The sequence below is a fragment of the Falco biarmicus genome, chromosome Z (assembly GCF_023638135.1).
Source record: "Falco biarmicus isolate bFalBia1 chromosome Z, bFalBia1.pri, whole genome shotgun sequence".
Taxonomy (NCBI): Eukaryota; Metazoa; Chordata; class Aves; order Falconiformes; family Falconidae; genus Falco; species Falco biarmicus.
In genome coordinates this window covers 47,554,848-47,577,825 of record NC_079311.1, presented here as the reverse complement: position 1 = coordinate 47,577,825, position 22,978 = coordinate 47,554,848, and the positions used below count along the sequence as shown (strand labels likewise).

General features: G+C 39.3%; 1 protein-coding gene across 1 annotated transcript in view; it reads left to right on the top strand.

Moving 5' to 3' along the window:
• The window catches only part of TRPM6 (transient receptor potential cation channel subfamily M member 6), a gene marked incomplete at its 5' end in the record, with an annotated part of 70,706 nt that extends 62,805 nt beyond the window's left edge, over window positions 1-7,901 (top strand). The window contains 3 exons of the mRNA XM_056325504.1: window positions 1,225-1,276; window positions 6,569-6,675; window positions 7,600-7,901. Coding sequence (XP_056181479.1) covers window positions 1,225-1,276; window positions 6,569-6,675; window positions 7,600-7,721 — 281 coding nt within the window. The remainder of the gene's footprint in view (window positions 1-1,224; window positions 1,277-6,568; window positions 6,676-7,599) is intronic.
• Between the last annotated feature and the right edge of the window lie 15,077 nt (window positions 7,902-22,978).

Sequence of the window (22,978 nt, the reverse complement as noted above, 5' to 3'; positions counted from 1 at the left end):
TTGCCTTCATTTGGTTTTGACTGCACATGAAAAAAATACAGAAAGAGTAAGTGTGTCTTCACCATAGCCTACTGGAATTTGTCTGAAGTTTGCTTGGGTTTATTATGCAACTCTTGACAGTTCCAAACCAACTGTGTTGGCTCAAACATGGAGAATTTAAACACCTATGTAAATCTCATCAAGACTGGAGCTTCAGTTTCCATCTCAAACAAACTGAAATCTGTTCTAGTTTTAGCCTCATAGTTTATCTTGCAGTTCTGTAATCTGGAGTTTAGGAAAAGTGCAAGGATTGCTGCTCTTGGAGTTCTAATAGAATTAATCCATAGCACAATTTATACCACGGCTGTCTCCACAGACATATACACCACACATAATGTATGTATAAATAATTAATTAAACTTAATTATTTATTTAATTTACCACATGTCTAATTTACATCAATTGAACTTACCTTCATTGAAGAGTGTTGCAGTTTGGGGGTATTTCAGTCACAGTATGCTATTTCGAGAACTTTACTGATTTTCATTGCAGGGTATAAACGTACCATTGGTGGCCTCTTGAAATAAAAATAATTGCATATCATATGATCATAGACTTTTTTCATTAGTGTAAAAGCACAAATGATTTCCTCAGAAGAAAAAAGCTTTTTGGCAAAATGGTAGTTTGTCATCAGTTTGGGGAAAACTGCAACATCGGTATCATCATTCAGGTATCAAAATTAAATTATTTATTTAATATCCTTCCATGGTCACCAAGAAGACAAAAAGGGATAACAGACCCAAGCATTTGCACATCACAGAGTTGTGGCTTATTGTGTTTGTTACCTTGCAGAGAATGAGTATCTGAGTGTAGATCTATTGATATCAGTAAGATCCACATCTGATTAAGAGCTTTATTCCAACTTAAATGGCAGTGTTATGGTTGGTCACAATTTGCTTAGTTGGTTGAGCTTCAGCATAATATTTAGTGCATTTGCATAACCCTTCTGTCTATATATAAATAAACCTCAAAGCAACTGAAATCAAGACTGTAATAAGAACTCTATATGTTTGCTAATAGTTAACAGATTTTTATACTTACAGCATTTTCTTTTTAATTCATGACCACTTTAATTATGACACTTCAGGGTCTACAAAGAAAATGGAAATTAGGTTTTTTTTATGTGCCAGATTACAAAATTGTGACTATCTTCCTTTGTAACCTACACTGTTGATTTTGTTGTAGGTGTTGGGGAAAACCTTACAGATCCATCTGTGATTAAACCTGAAGATAAAAAGTAGGTTTCTTTCTGATGAAGTTATCTTTCACTTCAGATGTTCTGCCAACAGTCTGTGTATTTAGGGTGGGTTTTTATGTTTTGTGTGAGAGATTTAATTATTTTCATTTTTCACATGGTGTTTGGGTTGGATGAAGATGTGATGGCAATGGAGAGAACACGTCCTCCACTGTACTTTGGAGGACTGTGGACTTGGGGAGCTGTAAATGTCCCAGCTCTCAACATGGAGTGAGCAGTCTGTGAAAGGTAGGGAGAGTCTGTGTTGCTGTGCTGGGAGCCACGGGAGTCTTCCAGGCTATGCAGGGAGAGCAGGAATGGGAGACAGAAGCCTCTGCAAGTCTCTTCACAAATTTTTACTGAAGGGGTCTCAGTAACTTAAATGTGGCATTCTGGTTTCCCCTGCCTGGTGGGGCACTGTTTCTTGGAGAATATGGGGCCACAGTGGCTTCAGAGGGTGAGGAGAGGGCCTGTGGATCTCTGATCTGTCCCATAGGTCCTAGTGGTGCATTTAAGCACGCTGCACATTACGGTTTCAGAGCCTTGATGTGGAGATGGTAAATCATGTGTGGAAACTTAATAAAACTAGAGGGGCTACACAGAAGCAGCAGTCTGTCTTCACACGTCAGATTTCAGAATCAGAACCATGGCCATTCTCTCATTCTGCAACCTTGCTCCTTTCTGGTATTTGCTGTAGCAGGAGGAGAAGCAGTGGTGTTGATGGTTGCTGTCCTGCAGTGTCCTCTGGGGAGTCTTCCTAAACCCACACATCTCTCCAGCTGTGCCCTGGCATCCCTGCTCCTCAGCTGTGTTGTGCTCAACTTGGCTCCCTCTTCCTCAGTTCATGTCATCTGATTGAAGGGGTGTCTCGTGTTTGGAAGTGAAGGAAGATGAAAGTATGAATAGTCTGATTTAATACAAAGGCCAATTAACTACAGAAATATCAGATGACTTGCCTAGAACTCAGAACAAGTTAATTGCAGGCTCTTAGTTCTGGGACCATTATTAATATTTCATTAATAAGATTAGTAATAAATGGCTGTATTAGTGTTGTACGAATGTTTAATTATGAATGTAGGTGTATTGGCCATATAATATTTATTTTGGAAGCAACATCAAAAGTATGCTAAGCACCTCACAATGACAAAGTCTTTGCCCTATGTAGGTCATACAACCGTGACAGAAGCACAAGGATAGCTTAAGCTAGAGAGGCAGAGAGGTCAGTCACGTAGTTGTTAATTAGATTTTAGCAAATATTTTTAAGGTATTACTACAGATCTATAAAAGTGTGGTTTGCTGCTGTTCAAATCGTTTTTTTATATCTGTGATACCATAAGCTGTTACTGTACATAAGTAGTTACTATTGAAGACTGTAGCAGTTTACCACAGTACTTCACATGGCCACTCAGGTTATCCTCTTTAACATACAAATAATATTTATCTACATTATCTTGAGGTATATGTCCATTAGTGTACTTCTGGATTATTTTTGTTACAAAATAATTTTGTTATGCTTACTACAATTTGATCACAAAGATCTTATTTTCAGAACTTTTTGTTGTTTTGTTTTTATCATCTGCAAAACAGTCAACTCCTAGCTAAAGAGCAAGTGTTGATTAATTAATCAATACCAGCTTGATTTTCTTACGTTCAGGGAAATCTTCAGAACAGCAAGTAATGAAACTATGTTGTTTTGATTCAGGGATCTAAAGGAATAAAGCAGTGAAATTGTGGATGGGTTCTGTAAGCAGCTGGCTGATACACAAATCTAAGAAATGCTTTCTAAAATAGTAATAATGGTAACAATGTGAAGGTAGTCTTTGCTTTAACCTTCAGTTGCTCACAAGTGAAACATTTCTGGCAGGAGCAAGATCTGTTTTAAGTTTTCATTTGGAGGTATGTGTGCTGCCTTAAAAGTTGCTTTGAGCTCACATTCTCTTAGAAGCCCAGGAGAAAATAGATGGCATCTGACTGACGGAGCTGATTCAAATTTTAGCACTACTTACAGTTAAATTATTTATGTTTTGCTTCTTTAATTCCATTGATTTAGTGGCTCATGTCATTATCTTGTAATGAGTCTTTTCTTTCGTGCATCCTGCATGCTGTCTTGAAATGGACTTTGTAATGGCAAAACGTGACCTCTAGCTCTGCAATAGTGCATTGTGTCTTAGTTTTGTATACGGTACCAAGACACAAATAACAGATCTGTTTGGAAAGTGTGCCTGACACTGTGACATCTCAGACAGATCTGAGCTGATGTAAATTGGTGTAAGTTCATGCATATTTAACATTAATTGAAGATCTTCCTATGTGCAGTGCATAGGATGTATGAAGTGATAAAATGATACAGGTATAATATTCACGGAAAGATTTCCTTTAAAAGCAGAAGTAATCGAGGCACAGCAGCAAGGTTGTGACACAGTGGAGTCCCTGCAGACTCCTGTACTGCCAAAATGTTGGGAAGGTTTGCCTTATAAGCAGTAGTCTGGATGCTCTTTTTAGCATGTACTACTTGCCAAATCCACAACAAAGTCCATGCAGGTAAAGCTTTCACAGACACTAGGTGCAGAGTGTCTGCAGAGCAGATTCAGAGATGAGGAAAATAATGGGCTGAGTTTCAAACTGGAAAGAACTGATGCATTAGGCCTGCTGAGAGAGGTGAGAAAAAGGGCGCTGGCAGTCAAAAACCTCATTACAAACGTGAAAAGGAGGTGTCAGAGGTGCTAGGTCTCTTACTCTCCCTTTTGAAAGCTCTCAAGCAGATAGTGACTGGGCTGAAGGTTTTAGAAATGAGTGGAGACCACGTTCTCTGAGGCTATGCATTAGCATGTGTTTCGAAGAAAAAAATCTATCGAATTTTACTAAGCTGTGCACTTCCAGCCAAACAGTTTACAGTTGAATTGCTGCCAGCAGACAAAACATCTGCATGAACTGTAGAAACCTGCACAACGGAAAGAGGCGAACTGCAAGCTAAATCTACAAAAACATACCAAATAAAGTGACTTGGGCACCTCCCTGGAAAGGTGCTACTTGCCATAAAGCACCCCACAGGCCTTTACCTTCCACCAGTAAAGCCCTGTAAGTGTCAGCGTCAGCTTTGAGCATTTGTAGCTCTAGACTGTAAGGAGCACTCTGCATCAGCGCAGTCTGTATTGTCTGCCTGCTGGTCAGAACCAGTCTGGTATACTCTGGTAGGCATTTATGGAGCATAACTGCTAGGTAAGGTCCTGCACAAAAAGGAGGAACATGTTTAATTTTTTTAAGCCCATTGGCTCACAGTAATGCACCAGCTTGGGAAATAGGAAAGCTGGGTTCACTATTTTTCTCTTGGAGACAAAATCAGACCTTGAATAGCCAGGAGAGTGGTCCTGTTTATAACACACCTGTAGGGTTAGGAGCAACCCGAAGAGTTCAGCTGGTTCTTCTTTTCTGCCAGGTCATTCCTGGCTTTACAGGTGTTGTACAGACAAATCTAAAGGTCCTCCAAGGATGACTGTAAAAACTTTCCAGACCATTTGATTTCAACAGTTTGCTATCATTACTGTCTGAAAGATTTTTCCTGATTTCATTCTTGAAACATTTCTTTCTGGTCCTGTCTACTGTCAACACAGAGAAAAAAATTTCAACAAGCTCAAAGACTGTCCTCTACTTATTTTTTTTTTCTTTTTTTTTTTAGCCTACCCTGTAATCTTTTCATGTATGTCATGATTCCTAGATTGTGGGTCATTCTTGTTATTTTCCCAATTTATCCCCATATTTCTTGAAATAGTTTTCCAAATTTCAATGTAGTATTCCTCTTGAACCATTGCTGGTGATGGGTAGAGAAAAAAGATTGCTTCGTATATGTTGCAGACAGTACCCCTGTTTATCTCACAATAGTGTAAGAAAATTATCAGTCTGTCTCATGCTATTTTCTGCACTTTGCATGGAATAACAGATCAGGGGAAGTATCAGAGTGGTTCTGTAGCCTTGGAGTTACTGAAATCTTCTTAATTTCCTATGCCTGCCCAAGCAGATACTTAAGTATGTTCTATTCTTAAGGGCATTTTACCAGATTTTACCAAGGAATAGAAATGGCTATATAGCATCATGTCATTTAAAGTGTATATATGGCACTTAAATGATATTTAACTTCTTTCCTTGTCTGATGCACTAACTTGCAGTAAAGGCTGATTAGATGAGTCCTTCAGATGATCCAGGAGATGGATAGTCTTTAGTGTCTGCCAGAAATTAAAGAGGTACTAAGCTTTCTGTAGTAGTTTTGGCTAATCATTGCTTTTCTCCTGTGTGAAAGGCAAGAGTGTCATATTTGAAAACTGCTTTCTTTAGAAAGAATATATTTTGTTAGTGTGGATTACAGATTGATTTGAGAGAGTTAAAATCTTTTTCTATAGCTTCTCAGGGCTGTAATTGCTTTCAGATTTTAAAATGTGTTGTTTCCACTCTGTATATCATTAAAATAAAATACTAGCGTTCATAAAGTTTCTTTGGAAGTGTTTCTTGTGTGCTGTGTTCCATGATGTCTAGAATGTCAATTAAATTCTTGAGAATAATGGTGAAACAATATTAAAATTAATGAACACTGATCTTTCAGACTACATTAAGAATCTGTTAGAATTATGTGGTACTTCTAATACATGTGTGGGTATAGCTTGCTTCTGTTTGTAATTGTGGCAGCTTCATTCAGAATATGCAACGCACTTCCACAAATGGATCTTCTGTAATGTTGCTGAATTGGCCAGAGTGCAGACACATGGAAATGAGCATAGGGAGAAGCCAATAAATTTTAAAGCCTTGCTTGTCAGCAGTGTACTGTGTTATTTTTTCCTGTGCTGCATATTGATGTAACTAGGGCTCTGCCTGCTTTTGGTGTTCTGTTCTTAAATAAGGTAGAAGTAAGTCCTTGCTAGCTCTGCTTTGTTCCTAGGTGCTTACCATCAAAACCAGAACCAAACCATTTGCTCGATGAGAATGAGTGGTGGCTGCAACAGAGTCACGCAGATTCTGGCATATATTGTCTAAATGTCACTATGGCCAAATTTCATTTGAAAATTTTTTTGAGAACTGCTGCGTCTCTTCTGTCTTCCTTTAGAGTGTCTCTGAGATGCAGCAGGAAAGAGTAGTAGTGTGGGAAGTTTTCTTGTCCCAGAGCTAAGGAACTTGTGATGTATGCTAAGCTTTGATTGTCTTTATACAAAAAGCTGTTATCTCTGATCCAAAAAATAGGAAACATTATCATCTCCCTCCACTACAATTGCTTTGAGTTCATTGATTATTTAATAATATTTCTTCTAGATCTGGGAAGATGGTATTTGGACCAGCAAACCTAGGAGAAGGTGCAATAAGAAACTTCCTCACAAAGCATCGTTGTAACTCTTGCTGCAGGAGACTGAAACTTCCTGGTATGCAAAGTAAAGATTAATTTTTAATCTTTGTATAACTTTTTAAGTGCAAAGTAAAGGCCTAGGCTTGCTATAAAAACAAGAACCAAAATTCTGTTGAGCTGAAAGATTATAGCAGGCGCAATCCCTCTGTGCAAAGCCAGGTATGATAATACTGCTCTTTTACCTTGCTTTTTTGCCCAGCAACCGTGTAAGTTTGGAGCCTGTCAACTTGATATTAGCATTCAGCACGAAGACTTGTATCTGTTGAATTGTTTCCTTTGCTTTGCAAAATGGTAGCTTGTTTTTCTAGGGTCACCACTACAGATAATATCAGCAATAATTTTTAGAATGAGAAGGAGTAACAATCAAAAAATTGGCACTGCATTAGCTGGGAAAAAAACTCACTGGCTGTTTCCGGGCTGTGGGATTGTGTCTTATGCACTGCAGCCCTGACCTCTCTTCAGCTGGATTGCCTGTTGTTCATGTTAGATTTGATAGAATGTGCTTCTGTTTGATGCAAGGCAGATTTTAAACCCCAAATAGATTGCTATTCTGGATGAATTTCCACCCACCTTTTTTTTTCTAGGAGAAAGCTCCTTCCTTTCAGTGCCTACAAGGAGTAATAATTGCTGCTTGAATCTGAAACAGAAACTGAGTGTTACTGGTTTTGATTATTTGTGTCTGTGGCAGCTAGAGATAATAGATGGGAAGATCAGCTGAATGAATTATGGTCAGGGAATGCTCATGCATATCAGCTCACACTGTTTTGGGTCCCCCCAGGACTCTCATCCACCTGGCTCTGATTTGTCCTGCTGCAGATTTTCTTCCTTCTGGGAGCAGCTAACAGACTGCCACCAGTTGCCGGGTTGGACACTGCCTGGAGTGTATGTGCTTTTCAAACATTTACTTGGCTACATCATTGAATTTATTTTCTTGCCATAGATTTGAGAATAAGTGACTACACACTGGAAAGGGTTGGTCCAGCCTTTGAAACAGAAATGAAGACAAGCACCAGAGGAGCTGGTGATGCAGATGCGCCTTTGGAGTATGATACACGGCTGTGAAGCAGTGGCTGTGAGCAGAGCCCAGGTTTTGTGTGCTCAGAAACCTGCCTCTTATCACTGCCATTGGTCAGTCCAAAAGAACAAAATGCAGGTGCCTGAGTGCAGCATCTGTCTGCCCTTGACAATCCCTATAGGCAAGGATTAAAAAAAAAAAAGTCTGTCTGTCTGTCTGTCTATCTTTCTTTACTCCCATTCCATGCTCTTGTGCTGGTCTTTCTCATACAGTTCAGTGAATTGCCAGTGATTTTTTTATTTTTTATTTTTGAAATGTGGATTATGGTTCCAAACTGTCCTTTCTTAGGAAAATTAGGAAAATGACTGTGACAAGCGTATTTCTAAGGTGGAGTGATTTGCTGTTTCTCTCTTTGCTCTTTAGTAAATAACTGAATGTATACACATGTACAAATAATTCATTTTCAGAGGCAGAGCTCAGTCAGCCCAGTGCTCACTTTTCCTTGGGCATAGGAGACTTTCCAGGAAATTACTTTCTCTTTAATGTTGATTTTGACGCAGAGACAAACCAAGAATATATGAGTAATGTACTAGTGGTTTAAACAATAGTCACTGATATAGCAGGTAGAGTGAAAAAGTTTGTGGGAACTTCACCTTGAATTCTTTTCACATACCAAGAATAAGTTGAACAGTGAAGGGTTAGATTATTGAACCCACAAGCATCGTTGACCTTTCTTATTTTGAATTGATGAAATTGATAAATCTATAATCTTTAATACAAACAGAAAGAATAACCTTGAGTGTGGTTCCGCTTTTAAACAGGACTAGCCTTTCTTTATAATATTTTAGCTTCAAAATGTTTTAACGTAGTTGGCAACAAAGATTTTAGAAGTCACAAAGAATAATATGTTCCATTTGGTGTGTAACTTCTTGTTGTTAATATTGGGCTGTACGTAGGACTTTTGTCTAACAGTGGTGCAATTATATGTATGCTTTTTCAGCGTTTGTATCTGTTTCTATTGATGTCATCTGATTTCAGAAGTTCATAAAACAGAAAAATCAATTCTGTTCAGTGTGATTTTTGTAGAATAAAGACTGAAATTAAGTGCTCATCAGAAACATCTCTAATACAACTAGTGTTGTATTACAGATCACATCTATCATTAAAGTAACTTCGTACTTTTGTATTGAGTAGAAATAGCTAACATCAAAATTAAGTCAACAGAAACTTTATACTTGAATAAGAAAATCATATTTCCACCACAGTTGATAGTAAATTTTAATGCAGAAGGGGATATTTGTTATGATCTGTCATTCATTTGATATATTTAAAGATTGTCTAGTTACATATAGGAATTGGAAGTTATACATTCCCAGTTCTCATATTGATTATGATATTGATGGTGGCATTGAAGTAATCGCTTACACTATGTTCAGCTGAGATGTCTTCAATTCCTGAGAACATCCTGAAATGATTCTTCTTACTTTTTATCTTTTAAAAATAGTTTTATAAGATTATTTTTGTGGAAACCCCCTACCTTTCTCTCTATTAGTTTATACTATTAAGTTTGCAAAAAATATTCGTCCCTTTGGCTTTTTTGGAAGCAATTAAATTTATCGGAAGGCTTAGTTTGCCTGTGAAAGATACTGTTTAATTGCGTCTCTACAGAATGATGGTGAATTTTAATCTCTTTGCTGGTAAGGTAGTAGTTCTGCTACCAGTGATTATTATCTTAAAATTTGGCTTTATGGAGATATGTGCTTATGCATACATATATGCTTTAAAGACAGAACTTTCTTTAAAGGATCTCTAACGTTAGGATCTTTAAAGTTAGTGTGCCTTTACATTCTGTTAAATTAAATGACACATAATTATGTCTTTAAAGCCAAGGATAATATAATTCCTACCCTATAATAGTGTTGTTTTCCTCAATCATTGCTCTGAATTCTGAACACATATATATTAGACAGAAAAATAAACTCCACGCCAGGCTGGACCTGAGCACCTTTTGTTTCTCTTTACGTTTTGAAGGTATGCACAAGTCATACTTCAGATGACCTTTTCTTAACAACCTTCTTGTTACCCTCAAGAGTAAGTGACTTCTTCATTCATAGCAATACTCATGAGAATTCTTACAATATATAGCTCAGGGTAGATTAATCTTATTCCTTCTTGTTAGTACCTATCAAGGTATATAGTACCTTCCTCTCAAATCAGGGATCCTTGCAAGATACTAATCTGTGTTAATATATAGCTGCTACAAACATGTTTGATATTTGATTTTGCTCAGTGTAAACTATTGATGTGATGGAACATGAAAAGGAGGCATTTGAAATTGTTCTATTGTATATTTCTACCGTAGCACTAATTTTTCCATGCATGGAGACACCAAATTGAAAAATTCCAGTGATTCTGCTGGTTAATTAATTTTGCCTCACCTTTCTTCTTGCATTTTTATGGGAAGGCTGATTCACATTTCACTAAACTATAAATCTGGGTATTTGGTTGAAGATGTTCCCCCTGCCCCCCCCCCCCCCCTCCTCCTTGTTGTAGTTCAGTAATAAATCGTAAAGAAAATAGTGTGGAAAAGTTATTTTTATTTCTTTTGAGTGTTTGGTGTTTTCTTACTACAAATTCTGTACATTCTTTAAATTGTCTTTTGATGTCTAAATACTGAACTCAGGTTGAAACTCATGCCAAATGAAAACATGAAAAAAACCCAGAAACCTTTAACAGGAACAGCAATAAGCCTGTAGAATGAAAGATAGAGAGGACAGGGTTCTTCCTCTAGTTGCTTGACAACTAGTGTGGAAGAGGAAATCTTGTGTGTCAAACTGTAGAGTTTTCTGATATTAGTTTCAACTTTTGTTTTTGCTTAAAAGCACATACTGGAATTTATTTTATATATCTGGTGGGCTCAGGAAAAGAAGTCCTGATTACTTTCCTCAAATAAGTCAGGCAGTAAAGTTCTGAAAAAAAACCAATAAACTGAAGCCAAAGTATTTATAAACTCACATTTTAATATGAGCTTAAAAGAAGCTTACTTAGGAATTCAGTTGAGATTACTGGAAGCAAAATGTGTTTCTGGCAGCTGCTGCATTGGAGATGTAGCTTAAACATATGAAAAATATTCAGAAATTGCAAACCTCATTCTCAGGAAGGCCTTTTTTCACTTCTTTTATTCATACTTGTGGTGTATTCGGGGTTATTCATTTATTTTTAGTGCAATAAAGACAGAAGGGATATTACATCTGTATTTTCTATAGGTGGATTTGTATTTGTTGTGGTTTTGTTGATCTATTTCATACTGTTTCAAAAGAATAAAATCACATTTTCAAAATATTTCTGTTCCTGATGAGTGTAAAATAAAATAATATGTTTCCAAGCTCCAAGGGAAACAAGTGAAGGTAACATACAGAAAATAATACAGTTACTTTTATTTCTAATTTAAAGGAAATAAACAGGTATTAATTCTATATTTATCATGTGGTTTTCCAGCTCTCCTTTTGTTTTGTAATGGTGTAGTAACATCAGTTTCTATTCTTGTATTCAATATGCTTGCAGCAAGAATATTTATACACCTGCTCCATAAGTAAAAGTTTCTTTTTACAGAGGCAGAAAGTAGTTACTTTGAGGTATTTTATTTATTTATCAGATCACAATTTATTAGTTGTTCACTAAACTCTGGTGGGGTTTTTTTTGTTGAGATGCGTGCTTGATTTTTAGAAAACTTGGTAATTAGTAAACCATATCACTGTTGCAGATTTTAAAAAAATATCATTACTTTAATATGTCAGTCTTATTTTTTTACTCTAATTCTAGATCTGTGATGTAAAAACCCTGTATAGCCACTTAGTGTAAACAAGGGGCCAATATACAGGAATGGCATTCCATTGACTTAATCGTCAAATGTGCTGTTTAATACCAGCTACTTTTTGTATCTGTTCTCTATTCTTAGGATGTTGTTGCCGGTCACTTTTTGCTTGGGAAAGCGATACCAGAAATAAATAAAGGCTAGTTTGGAGTGACCCAGGCCTTCACATCAACTGTGATCACACCAGAATTGTCAGGCCTTTTCTTGTTGCTAGATATTTTGCAAGATCAGTTACTGCTTTTCAGCTTTCTTTACTTTATCTGTTATATCTTGAATTATTATGGAAGAATTTTATCCCCTAATATATATATGGTAACTATGGCAGGGGAAAAAATATCTGAACTAAAACCAAACAAAAGCTATTTTCCTCTTTGGTATTGAAGAGTGTGTAAACAGCTGCAATGCTCTGTTCATTTGCCTACCTGGCATTGGTTCTGTTTGCAGGAACAGAGCAAATAAACTAGTGCTATATAAAAACCCCAAACCAGTTTGTTTGGATGTCGGCATTCAGTTGTGATGAAGTGCTGAAGATTAAAGAAGAAAAACCAGAGAAAAGTCCTGTGGAAAATCAGTGACTTTGTTGCCTAAAGGAAGTTGGGTTGTGTTCTTTGTGTCAGGGATTTAGGTAGATGGTTAAAGTCTTCAATTTCTCAGGTTGTCATTGAACAAATATCATTTGGGTTTTGACACTGTGCAGGCAGTCCACCATACCCATGGCTAGCGGAATGGAGAAGGAGATGAAAGAGAAGGAAAAGGAGGGGATGTTAAGGTGTAGAGAGCAGTGTCTGACTTCTGAGCCTTTCTCCTGCTGCTCTTCCTGGCTGAACTGTCATCCCGTGGGGGTATTGCCAATTTCATCGAATTAGTTACCCCAAATGACCATTTGAAGTTAGCCTGGCCTTCTTTGGTACCCAGAGGTCACCTAAGAAATGAGAAGAATATTCAATTTCAGATAACCTCTGTGGAGTAGCAGATTAGTAGCTAGCCTTGTATGACCATCTTCCACAGTACAGAGAATGGATTTCAGCTGAAATCCATTCAGTAAGCAGAATATGCTGGGATTAAACCCCAGCTGTATAGGTTGCCCCAAATCAAACCGGGAGCTGACCTCACCTGAACCTGCAGTAAAGTGAAAGTGTTGGTTCTGATTTGAGCTCAACTGACTGTTAGGCAAAATGAAAGTAGATGATGACAGATTATCCCAGCCTGCACTCACCTAGGGAAGGATTTGAACTGTTGCATCAAACCTCTCAAATCTGACCCATAGCTGAAATTAAATAGTCTAATGTACAGAAGCAGGGCAGACTGTGACCACTCTCGATCTTTGAGAAGCACAAAAAAGCTGGGTTTGAGATGTGAGGAACATTAACAGAGTGTGGCCACAAGATAGTGAAGAGAGAAGCAGCCCAAAATAGATCTCAGTATCTTCTATGCATCGCATTAAGGGACTGGGGAGAAGAGGCATAAGTTTAGAGGTCCCCATTGCACAGCAACTGACCCAGGAGTGCAAGGGAGGCCCAGGGTGGTCTCCAAAGATCCCATTACAGCAAATGAAAGTTAAAGATGCTACAAACTGGATTTAGGGTTGGCCTCAAGTGACCCTAAGGAAATGTGGTCTGGATTAAGTTCAGGTGACCTCTGGGCACCCAAGAAGGCCAGGATGACCTCAAATAATCATTTGGGGTAACTAATTGGAATTAAGGTTCATCTTAGAAGACTCCTGTGCAGGTTAGCTGGTTGTGAATTTGACACCAAATAACTTATGGAATGGAAACAAGGGCCGAGGTGACCCTGGATAGTTTGTTGGGTGTAAAGGTGACCTTCAATGACCCCAGGCATCAAATGAGAGCAGCATTAACCTCAGATGACCCCCAAGCAGGTCACTGGATATCGTGTTGTCCCCAGGTGATGCATTTTAGCAAATTTGTTAGCATGTTGTCCTCGCATGAGCCTTGGGACTCAAACAAGGAACAGCTGGACTTCAGGTGACCCCATAAATAATAAGAACTCATGTTTACCTGAACTAACCTGTGCTGCAACCATGAGGGCTGACTTCAGATGACCCTGCAGTGAGAGTTGCATCTCAGATTGAACTCAGATGACCTCAAACAGGAAACAAGGACTGTGATTGACCTCTAATGACCCCTTGGCACCAAATGAAGGCCAGGTTGACCTCAAATGTCAAACCAAGCAATAAACTGAATCTCAGGTTTACCTTAAATGACCTCTCGGCACTACACAAAGACTGCACTGACCTCACATGAACCCTAACAAGCTCTGTGGTTGACCTCAGATGAAGCCTGGCTGCTTAGTTGGATCTCAGGCTGACCTTAAATGCTGGCCTTAAATGATTGCCCCTCCTCCAAATGAGAAGAGTATTGACCTTAAAGGACCCATTACCAAGGAGGTAATGGGATGTCAAGTTGACCTCAGATGATCATGGGCTTCAAAGATGAGACAAGCTTTGCATATACCTGAATCTCATGATGATGTCAGAGGAACCCTGCCTCAGACAGGTTAATATGTCTTCAGGTTGACCTTAGATGACCTTATGGCAGTCATTTAACTCTCAAATTGACCTCAGGCAACCTTCCTGCGTTACTATGGTGGCTTCCAGAGATCACAGGCAGGTTAACTGATTATCATTTAGCCTCACATGACCCCCAGCAGGTATTTGGATCTCATGTTCACCTCAGACAACATTCAGAGCCTCTAACTCTCTATCTCAAATTGATTTCAAATGACCCCTAAGAAGCAACTGAGGATTGATGATTGGCCTTAAGTGATCCCTGAATAGGTAAGTGGCTCTTATGTGGATAAATGCTCCCAGGTTGCAAAAGCACACTCATTTAGCCTGAAGTGACCTCTAGGGAGCTAAATGGGCCTCAGACTTACTTCAAATGACTCCTCGGCAGCACACAAGGACTTTACTGATCTGAAATGATCCCCTTGTCAACTGGTTGCCTCTCAAGTTAACCTCAGGTGACCCCTGGACAAAATATGAGGGCTATTTTCACCTTGATTTGATACTAAAGTAGACCTCAGATTACCCCTGTGAAATTCACTGGATTCAAACTAGACTTTAAATGACCTGCTAGGCAGGAAATAGGGGTTGTGATTGACCTTACATGTCTCCTTGCATAGATAATTGGCTCTGAGGTTGACCTTAGATAACCCCTGGTCAGGCAATGAGAGCTGAATGACCTTGAATGATCTCTGTGCAGCTAATTGCATCTAACATTGTCCTCAGGTGACCTCTGCAGAGCAAATGACAGCCATGACTGTCCTCAACTCATACAAACATTGATTAGTTCAGTTTGTAAGTGTTCTCTGAAGTTCATCTAGAACAACTTTCTGCACAAAGCAGTTACAATTTGATCATGTTGCTCATGCTCTTTCCCAAGTAAATTTTGCTTTTTTTCCAGCAAAGGAGTTTTCACAACTTTTCTCGGCAACATGTTCCAGTCAGTATTTGTTCATTCTTGGTTGTTGTTGTTTTTTGGTTTGTGGGGTTTTTGTTTGTGTTTTGGTTTTGGTTTTTTTGTTTGGTTTTTTTTTTTCCTTTAAAAAAGGATTTCTGTGTATCTAATTGTGATTTCCTTTGTTTCAGCCTCTGGTTCCACTACACCCCTTGCTGTGGGGCTCCTGGAGGACCCTGGATACATTTTCTGCTGGCTTTATTCCTGCCTGTTAATGCATTTCTTGCTGCTGACAGCTCAGATTGCTGAGCCATGCTGCAGCTCTGACACCAAGCTGTGAAGCAGAGGCCGCAGGTCAGGGTCTAGCCAGGCATGGAGCAGGTACAAGCAAAAAGCAAGTCTGAGGGCTTCAGCTCCCAAGAGAAGAGGGAGTCCCCCAAAAGTCTCTTTGTCACATAGCTCTTTTCACAGCGATCTGATCCCAGGTTACAGCTGCACTGTGTCAGAGCAGATGCAGCTTAACTACTGTAAGTGAGAGGAAGAGATCACAGAGCCCGCTGGTGCACCAGAGGCCTTGACACCATTTTTACCACAGTGGCACTGTTAGCTTTTTTGTTCACCAAAAATGTTGACTCATAGATACTCTCCTTTGCTAAAACCATCAGGTCCTTTCCTGCAAAGCTGCTTCTAATCCAGATGGTCTGCAGCCTGTGATGCTGCATGGAGTTAGCCCATCCCATGTGCAGGACTTTGTATTTGCTTTTGTCACACTTTGTCACAATGTTCCTGCTGGCCCATTTGTTTCCCAGCCCATCTGTGTCTGTCAAATAGCTGATGCATCAAGTACTTAATTTGTTATCCTTAACAAACTTAATTAACTTACTAAAAGCATACTCTGTCCAATCATGCTGGGTGTCTTATCTCTAACCTTACTGAATTTTTTACAGATTTCCTAACAGCTCTTGATCCCAATTTACCTGTTTCCTTAGTAATGTCAGGTGAGGCCATGTGGCTGGGACTGGAGGCAAACTGGAGCTATGGCTGACTTCAAACCACTCTTCAATGATGAAAAAAGGAGAGTTGTTTTCCGCAAAGGACCACAGTGTGTCAAACTGCGGACAGTAGTTTACTTCAGGTGACCTCCGGTCAACAGAACATGAGCAGCACTTAAACTGAAAGAACCTCTCGCTGATAAACTGGTGTAGTATTTGAGCTCCTCTGTATACTGTGTTTAAGAGGAGAGCAGAAAGAGAGAGCTCATGCTGGGCCTAAATCCCAGGCTGCACTCAATTTCACGTAACCGCTTCACACAAAAAAGACAGTCTTTCCATTTCCATGGTCCTTGTTCAAGACAGTGCAGTTGTGCTTGATGAAGTAACTGCTCTGTATACAGATGTGGCAGGAACTAATCTCTGTTGATCTCATATAGCAGACTGTATCTTGATGCCAAAACGGCACAGAGTAACTGCTCAGAGACCAATTTTGTCTTTAAGCAGCAAAGGTATTTATTTTGTGCAACATTGGGAAGCTAGCCAATTTGCACCGGACAAACTAGCTCCAAAGTTTTCACTGAAAAGTTAGGTGTTTTATGCAGTTTTCCTGAGAGGTTACACAACATCTTTACATACATACTCATTTGATTTTGACACCTAATCATTCCATTCACAGTAGGTGGGATCTAGTAGACCTTTCAATTTTTTTTTGTTCAACGATTTCCTGACTTGATGGTCTCCTTATCTCCTTCAGGTGCCCACCTTATCTTTTCTAATTATTCAGAGTACATTCCTTTCTCAACACAAACAGAACATCCAGAGCATTGTACCAAACTCATCCTGACTAATCTTTTTATTTTAAGACCTGGTTCTGTTTCAATCTCACAGTTGCTGCCATTTACTGGTAGCTGTGCAGCGAACTGTATCGATGTGTTACCTGAGAGAACCTAAGATTACAGAATTTGTCAGTGTTTGATCTCCACCAATCTCATCAGCAGAAGGCTAAAGGTAGTATTTGACCTGAATATATCTTTAAGCATAAAAATTTTCATTTAATTTACTTCATTTACCTCCACTACCAAACTGTGGCTCAATAGTTGATCTCAGATAATCCCTGAGAAGTGTTTGTAGTAGATAGATCAGTGTCAGTTGCATCTGACCAGGAGTCTGAAAAATAGTTAAATTATGCTGACCTAATTATAAAGTTTTGGGCAGGTGGGTATGCCTGTGTATGAAAAGAGGGCAGCAGTTGCCCCTGTTTAGGCTCTACACATATTTCCTGGGTATCATTGGCATTTGGACATCCTGGTTCAATGAATTGGGTCAGCAATTGATATTCATTGACCTTTGAGCCATAAACTAGGGCAGGCATTAACCTCCAGCTACTGAGCGCTGGCCACAGATGACCTCAGATAGTCCAGTGAGAAAAGTCTGTAGGACTTTATGTGATCACTGTAAAGATGGTTAGTGATAGTTTATTTTGGCTAAACTGAACGTAACTATTCATTTTTACCAGTGTTTCCTCAGTAGCAAATTGGGATAGTAATTGAGCTTTGGACTCGTGACCCTGTTTCCTCAGTAGCAAATTGGGATAGTAATTGAGCTTTGGACTCATGACCCCTGAGCCCAAATGTGGGACATAGAATAGTATTTAAATTTCACATTGTCCCTGAATAATTAACTGAGTGAGTAATTGACCTCATATGAGTCCTTTGAATTGGAAAAGTAAATGACCCTGTTACATCCTAGGCTGCAAAGCAGTGCAGCGACCCAACTGTAGTCTGCATCCATAGTTAACCTCACTTCACTCCACTGCAAGAGGTAGTGACAAGATACGGTCTCTCTCTCACATCTGAATTTTGAGATTTAAATTAGGCTAATGACATCTGAACAGCAAACGGAGGCTGGCAAATACCTGAGGAGAGTTTGAGCACCAAAGCATGCTGGAGCTTAACCTCAAATTTCTACTGACTAGGACATACGGTCTTCAAGTGACTTCTTGTGAACATGAATAGGAAGCTGGACCAGGCAGCTGCAGTTGCTGAGGTCACCCACTACCAGCTCTGTGGTGGGCTGCCTGAGCATTGGCTTGTGGAGTCCCTGTCCCATTCTAATGTCTCATTGCAGCTGCAGACTCAGCATTTCAGTCTTCTGAACTAAGGACTCCCAGAATGCTATTCATAGCTATACATTACCCATTAAAGACATGACTTTTACACAATTCTTGGTAAAAAACAGGCTTAAAGGAAGGCCACAACTTTGATACTGACTTTAGTGGAGCCAGGATTTAAACCCAGACTTCAGTGGCCAAGTAAAATGTCTGCCTACCTAGCCATCTAACCCTCTCTCTGAATCCCTCCTGCTATGTCAAAAACCCCTAAGACCCACTTGGGTTCATAGCTTTTGAGTACTATCAGAACTTCTGAAATGCAAAATGCCATTCATTCTGAAGAAAGAATTCCCAGTGAAGATGCAATAATATCTGAACCAGCATATCTTATTCTGTCCATCCTACAATGTAAGAGTATCAGAATTATTCAGGTGTTTAAAATCCCTCTGTTAGTGTCTAATACACCTTTCAGAATTCAGCCTAAATCTTCATGATTTAATATCATATTAGGTTTCCTACCAAGCCAGACATGAAATTAACTTAATATTAGAATGACGGAAGCATTTGCTATGCAGTTCTGTGCCTTCTGCTTAGAGCACTGAATTATGTTCCATCATGTAGATTCCTCAAAGGTAAATGCAACTTGAGTATTTCTGATAGGATCACTGAGGCTGTTAACTTCCTGGTCCCTTAATTACACAGCAGGTCTAGTCTCTGTAATCTGGCTTGCTTTGGTGCCAGTGGTCATCTTTTGTCAGCTGAAACTGACCCTCTTGGCTTGTGTGGACTTACCTATTTCTCTGGATTGCTTTGATTTCAAGATTCACCAACCTAACAAAACTTTTCTGACCACAGTTGTATTGGGTCTGGCTGAGCCCCACAGTAGTTCTTATACTTATCTGCTTTGCATTGGTAGCTGGAAAGGTGCAATAGCACACCAGTATTTTGGCTATTTTGGCTGCTGTTGAGCAGTGCTTGCACAGCATCAGGGCTGTCTCTCCAACCCTCCATTCCCTGCTCCTCAGCAGGCTGGGGGTGGGCCACATCTTGGGAGGGGACAGCCAGGACAGCTGATCCAAAGTGACCAGTGGAATATTCCATACCTTATAATGTATGCTCAGCAATAAAAACTACGAGAAAGGAGGAGGAAGTGGGACATTTGTTATGTATGATGTTTCTCTTCTAGAGCAACTGCTGGCGTGTACTGACTCCATGCTTCCCAGGAAGTGGCCAGATGTTGCCTGCTAATGGGAAATAGAGAACAACATCTTTCATTTTCCTTTGCTTTTGCATGTGTGACTTTTGCTATTGCTTCATCGAACTGTCCTTATCTTGACCCATAAGGTTTTTTTCACCTTATTTTCTCGTCCCCCTGTTCTGCTGAGGAGAGGACTGTTAGAGCAGCATGGTGGGCACCTGGTGTGCAACAAAGGTCAACCCACCGCAACTGCATATTCTGCATGAGTAAAAATGGTGTTACAGTAATAAACCTGAACCACTGAAAATCTCAGTGGCATCAAGCAAAGATATTGTCCTTTGCTGGTCCTTCATCATTAGCTTAAGGAACTTCTATATATTCCAGCTACATGTATGATGGGTGATACCAGCCAGAAAGGACATTAACAGTACAACTACAATATACAAAATAATAAAACATTCCATTTTTCAAAGAACACTCAAAGAAGCCTCAGCTTCATGCTAACTTACATTTGTTACCTTTCTTTGTATCAGAAATAGAAATGCTTTTCTCTCCTGCATTCCACAATATGCCAAATATTTCACCAGATGCCTTGCATTGTGGGATATGCTTTCACCCAGACAAAAAGAAAAGTTTCTACTTCACGTGCTATTAGAAACTCAAACTCTCATATGTATTATGTACCTGGATAATACCTCCTTGGATGCTTAATGCTTCCTTTGCATTAATAAATTTTGAATTTATGGAACATGGATCATGTTTCCTAGGTGATTCAAGTGTACTCTGATAATATACAAAAGGTAGCCACTGGAAAAGACTCAAGGTCAAAATTAGAAGAATATGCCTGTCCCCAAGTTACACAATTATCTCTTCTCACACACATCATCAGCTCTTGTAGTTTACTCCAATGAGAATTTTACAATCATACGGCATAGATCAAATTACTCTTACTAAAAATTTGCCTGTGCAGAAAGGCCTACTACTGTGCACTAGTGTGTATGGCAGTCTGTGGAGGGGAAAGTTTGGTAAGGGTTGGGATAGAAGACTGGTATTCCCTTGGTGGGTAGAGCTAATGTGATGGAATTTGGCTGGAAGTATGCCAGACTTGCTTTCTTCATTTAGTGGAATTCTAGAATGGAATAGACATTGATCTAAAATTAATAGACTTTCTGGAAAGCTACATAGAGCTCTGATGTTCAAATTAAATTTTTGTAGACACATCTATATTACTATCCTTTAAGTACATAATAGATCATTATGAAGCAAATTGGATAGGCTAAGTATCAGCACAGAATGGATTTGCTGTCTTTTTCCTCTGCACGAATGTGTACACTAATTGGAAACCTTAGGGATCCCAAGAGAGAAGTCAGACAGCTGGCTGTTTACCCTATATGTGCCAGCAAATTTTGGATAATTACTTTCACCTACTTACATTCTCGCTTCCATTTAATTAATTTAATTTTTTTCACATAAATAAATTAACACAATTATTTATGTGAATAAGGATGAAATTGTGCTTTTTGTGGCCTTTAAATGTAACAGTGTTGGTCCAGGTCCATGGAAACACTGAAGACACTAACACAAAAATAGTTTTAAGCTTGGTACTTTTCTCCATCAACTGTGTTTGATTGCTAGGAGGAAGAACTAGAAACCAGCACATCAGGGATGCACAATTTTAAATACTGGGCAGCCATTAAAGGTTTAATGGAATTAATTAAGATTTATTTACTGGACAGACACTATTGGCTGCCATTAGATGGACAACAGGTCTTAGTTTTTTTAGGGCATGGCACCTTAATAAAAGTCTTGCTTTTGCATTATTTTGTAGTTAATGGGATATATATTTCAAGCCTCTAATCCTATAGCCTCCCTTAGCAAGCACAGAAATTCAACGCCAGTCTCCTTTACTTCAGTCTCAGACTATTACTCTTACCTATGAGCTTCATTTTACATGGTCCATACTACCATTCCTCACCTTCTGCTCTCTATCATACACTCTTGTCTTGGTCTTCTGGAGCATGACCTAACTGAAGGACTCCTTTTAGCACTCTTTCCCAAACCTCATTCTCCTCTTACGTAGTTCAGCAACTGTGACCTCACTCCTCAACTTCTGCCCATAAGCTTTCATTCCCTTATCTGGCTCGCTACCTCCCTGCCATGGGATCTAGCCCTGGATCCTATGTGAACATCTGCATCTTGGCCTCAGTCGTAATGATTTGGGCTGACCATAAAGAGGAGTAACAGTGATGAATTTCTGCCTTGTCTTGGGAACATGTACTCCAAAGAACAAACACATGAGGAAGCCGCTGCTCTTTGCTGCTCCATGGTATGTGTTTGAATGCAAACAGGATTGTTTGCTCTTCCTTCATAGAGGTCTAAACTACTGTGCTTTTGTCGATGGGCTGAAACCTCTGTGGTACTTTTGGGAAGGAAGCTGACCACTGTAGCAACATTTTAGCTTTTCTCTCTACTGCCTGTTTTTCTAGAAAGCCAGATGAAAGGTTCAGTAGCCAGAAACCATGTTTGGACTGAAAAAAAAGAATGGAAATCTTAGCAGGCAGCCTGATTTCCTTTGTCTCTTCAGGGCCCTCCCTTGAGATTTCTTTTTTCAGCTGTTTTAGTGAGTGTGCTATCTTCCAGTGCATACCTGCTGTAAGAGCTATAACTCTCATTACAACAAACTCATTACTGTTCTCCTGAGCAAACTGAACCTTGCCTCTCTATCAGGGGAGGAGGCAGAATGACCCACTGGCTCCTGCAAAACAGAAAATAATTTAATATATGACACCACCACCCACCCCAACCCCCACTCCTTTCATTGTTCCATGTGTGACCAAAATATTAAGCAACACATGTATGTGTTTGACAGATATGAAGCAGCCTCTCTATGTTTCTGTGCTCTTTGTAGGACGGTGTATCTCAGAGTCCTTACCACAGGTAGGTCTGCCTACATGACCTTCTTTTTGCTGAACCTCTTAAAGCTGAAAAAACCAGCACATACAGTTCCTCCCAGGACATGAGGGTTAACTTCACTCCACAGGAAACCTGCTTTAATTAGTTAAGCCAAAAACCCTAGTAATACATAGTGGAGCACCCATACATCAATTTTTTAATGAACCTCCTACATGCTTGTTTGCCACATCTCATTGCTTCTTTCTTTCTTTGCCGTCTTTCTTACCCTAAAATTGTTGTAAATGAGGCTTAAGGACCAAGCTGGGCTCTTCATGCATGTAAATCAGGAGTAATACATAGTGTTCTTTGTTTCCTGCTGAAAACCAGTAAAAATCTGATGTGCTCTTCAGCAGAGGTTTCATTTCAATGCTGGGGGAGGCAATTCCTACACTCAGACATTTATAATAGAATAAAGTGAACAAATTGTTCTCTGTTGGTATCTCTGTTTTTTAAGGGTAGGCAAACTAAACAGCCACCTGTTTGCTGAAATAATACAGAGGGCAAAAAAGGACATTTTCCAACAGAAACACATACTATTAACCTCTTGATGTGCCTTGTGTTTATATGGGTGCTAAAATCTTTGATTCTGATTTTTAGGGGTAGGCACATTATTTGCACAGCAATTGCACTTGGTTTCCCAATGCAGCTGCTTATATGACTTTGGACTTGAACTATGAGAAAACTGCATTAATTTTGCAAAGCTCATATCCAGTAGCTTCTTAGCACGGTTTCTATGCAGCACTGTTTCTATAAACAATT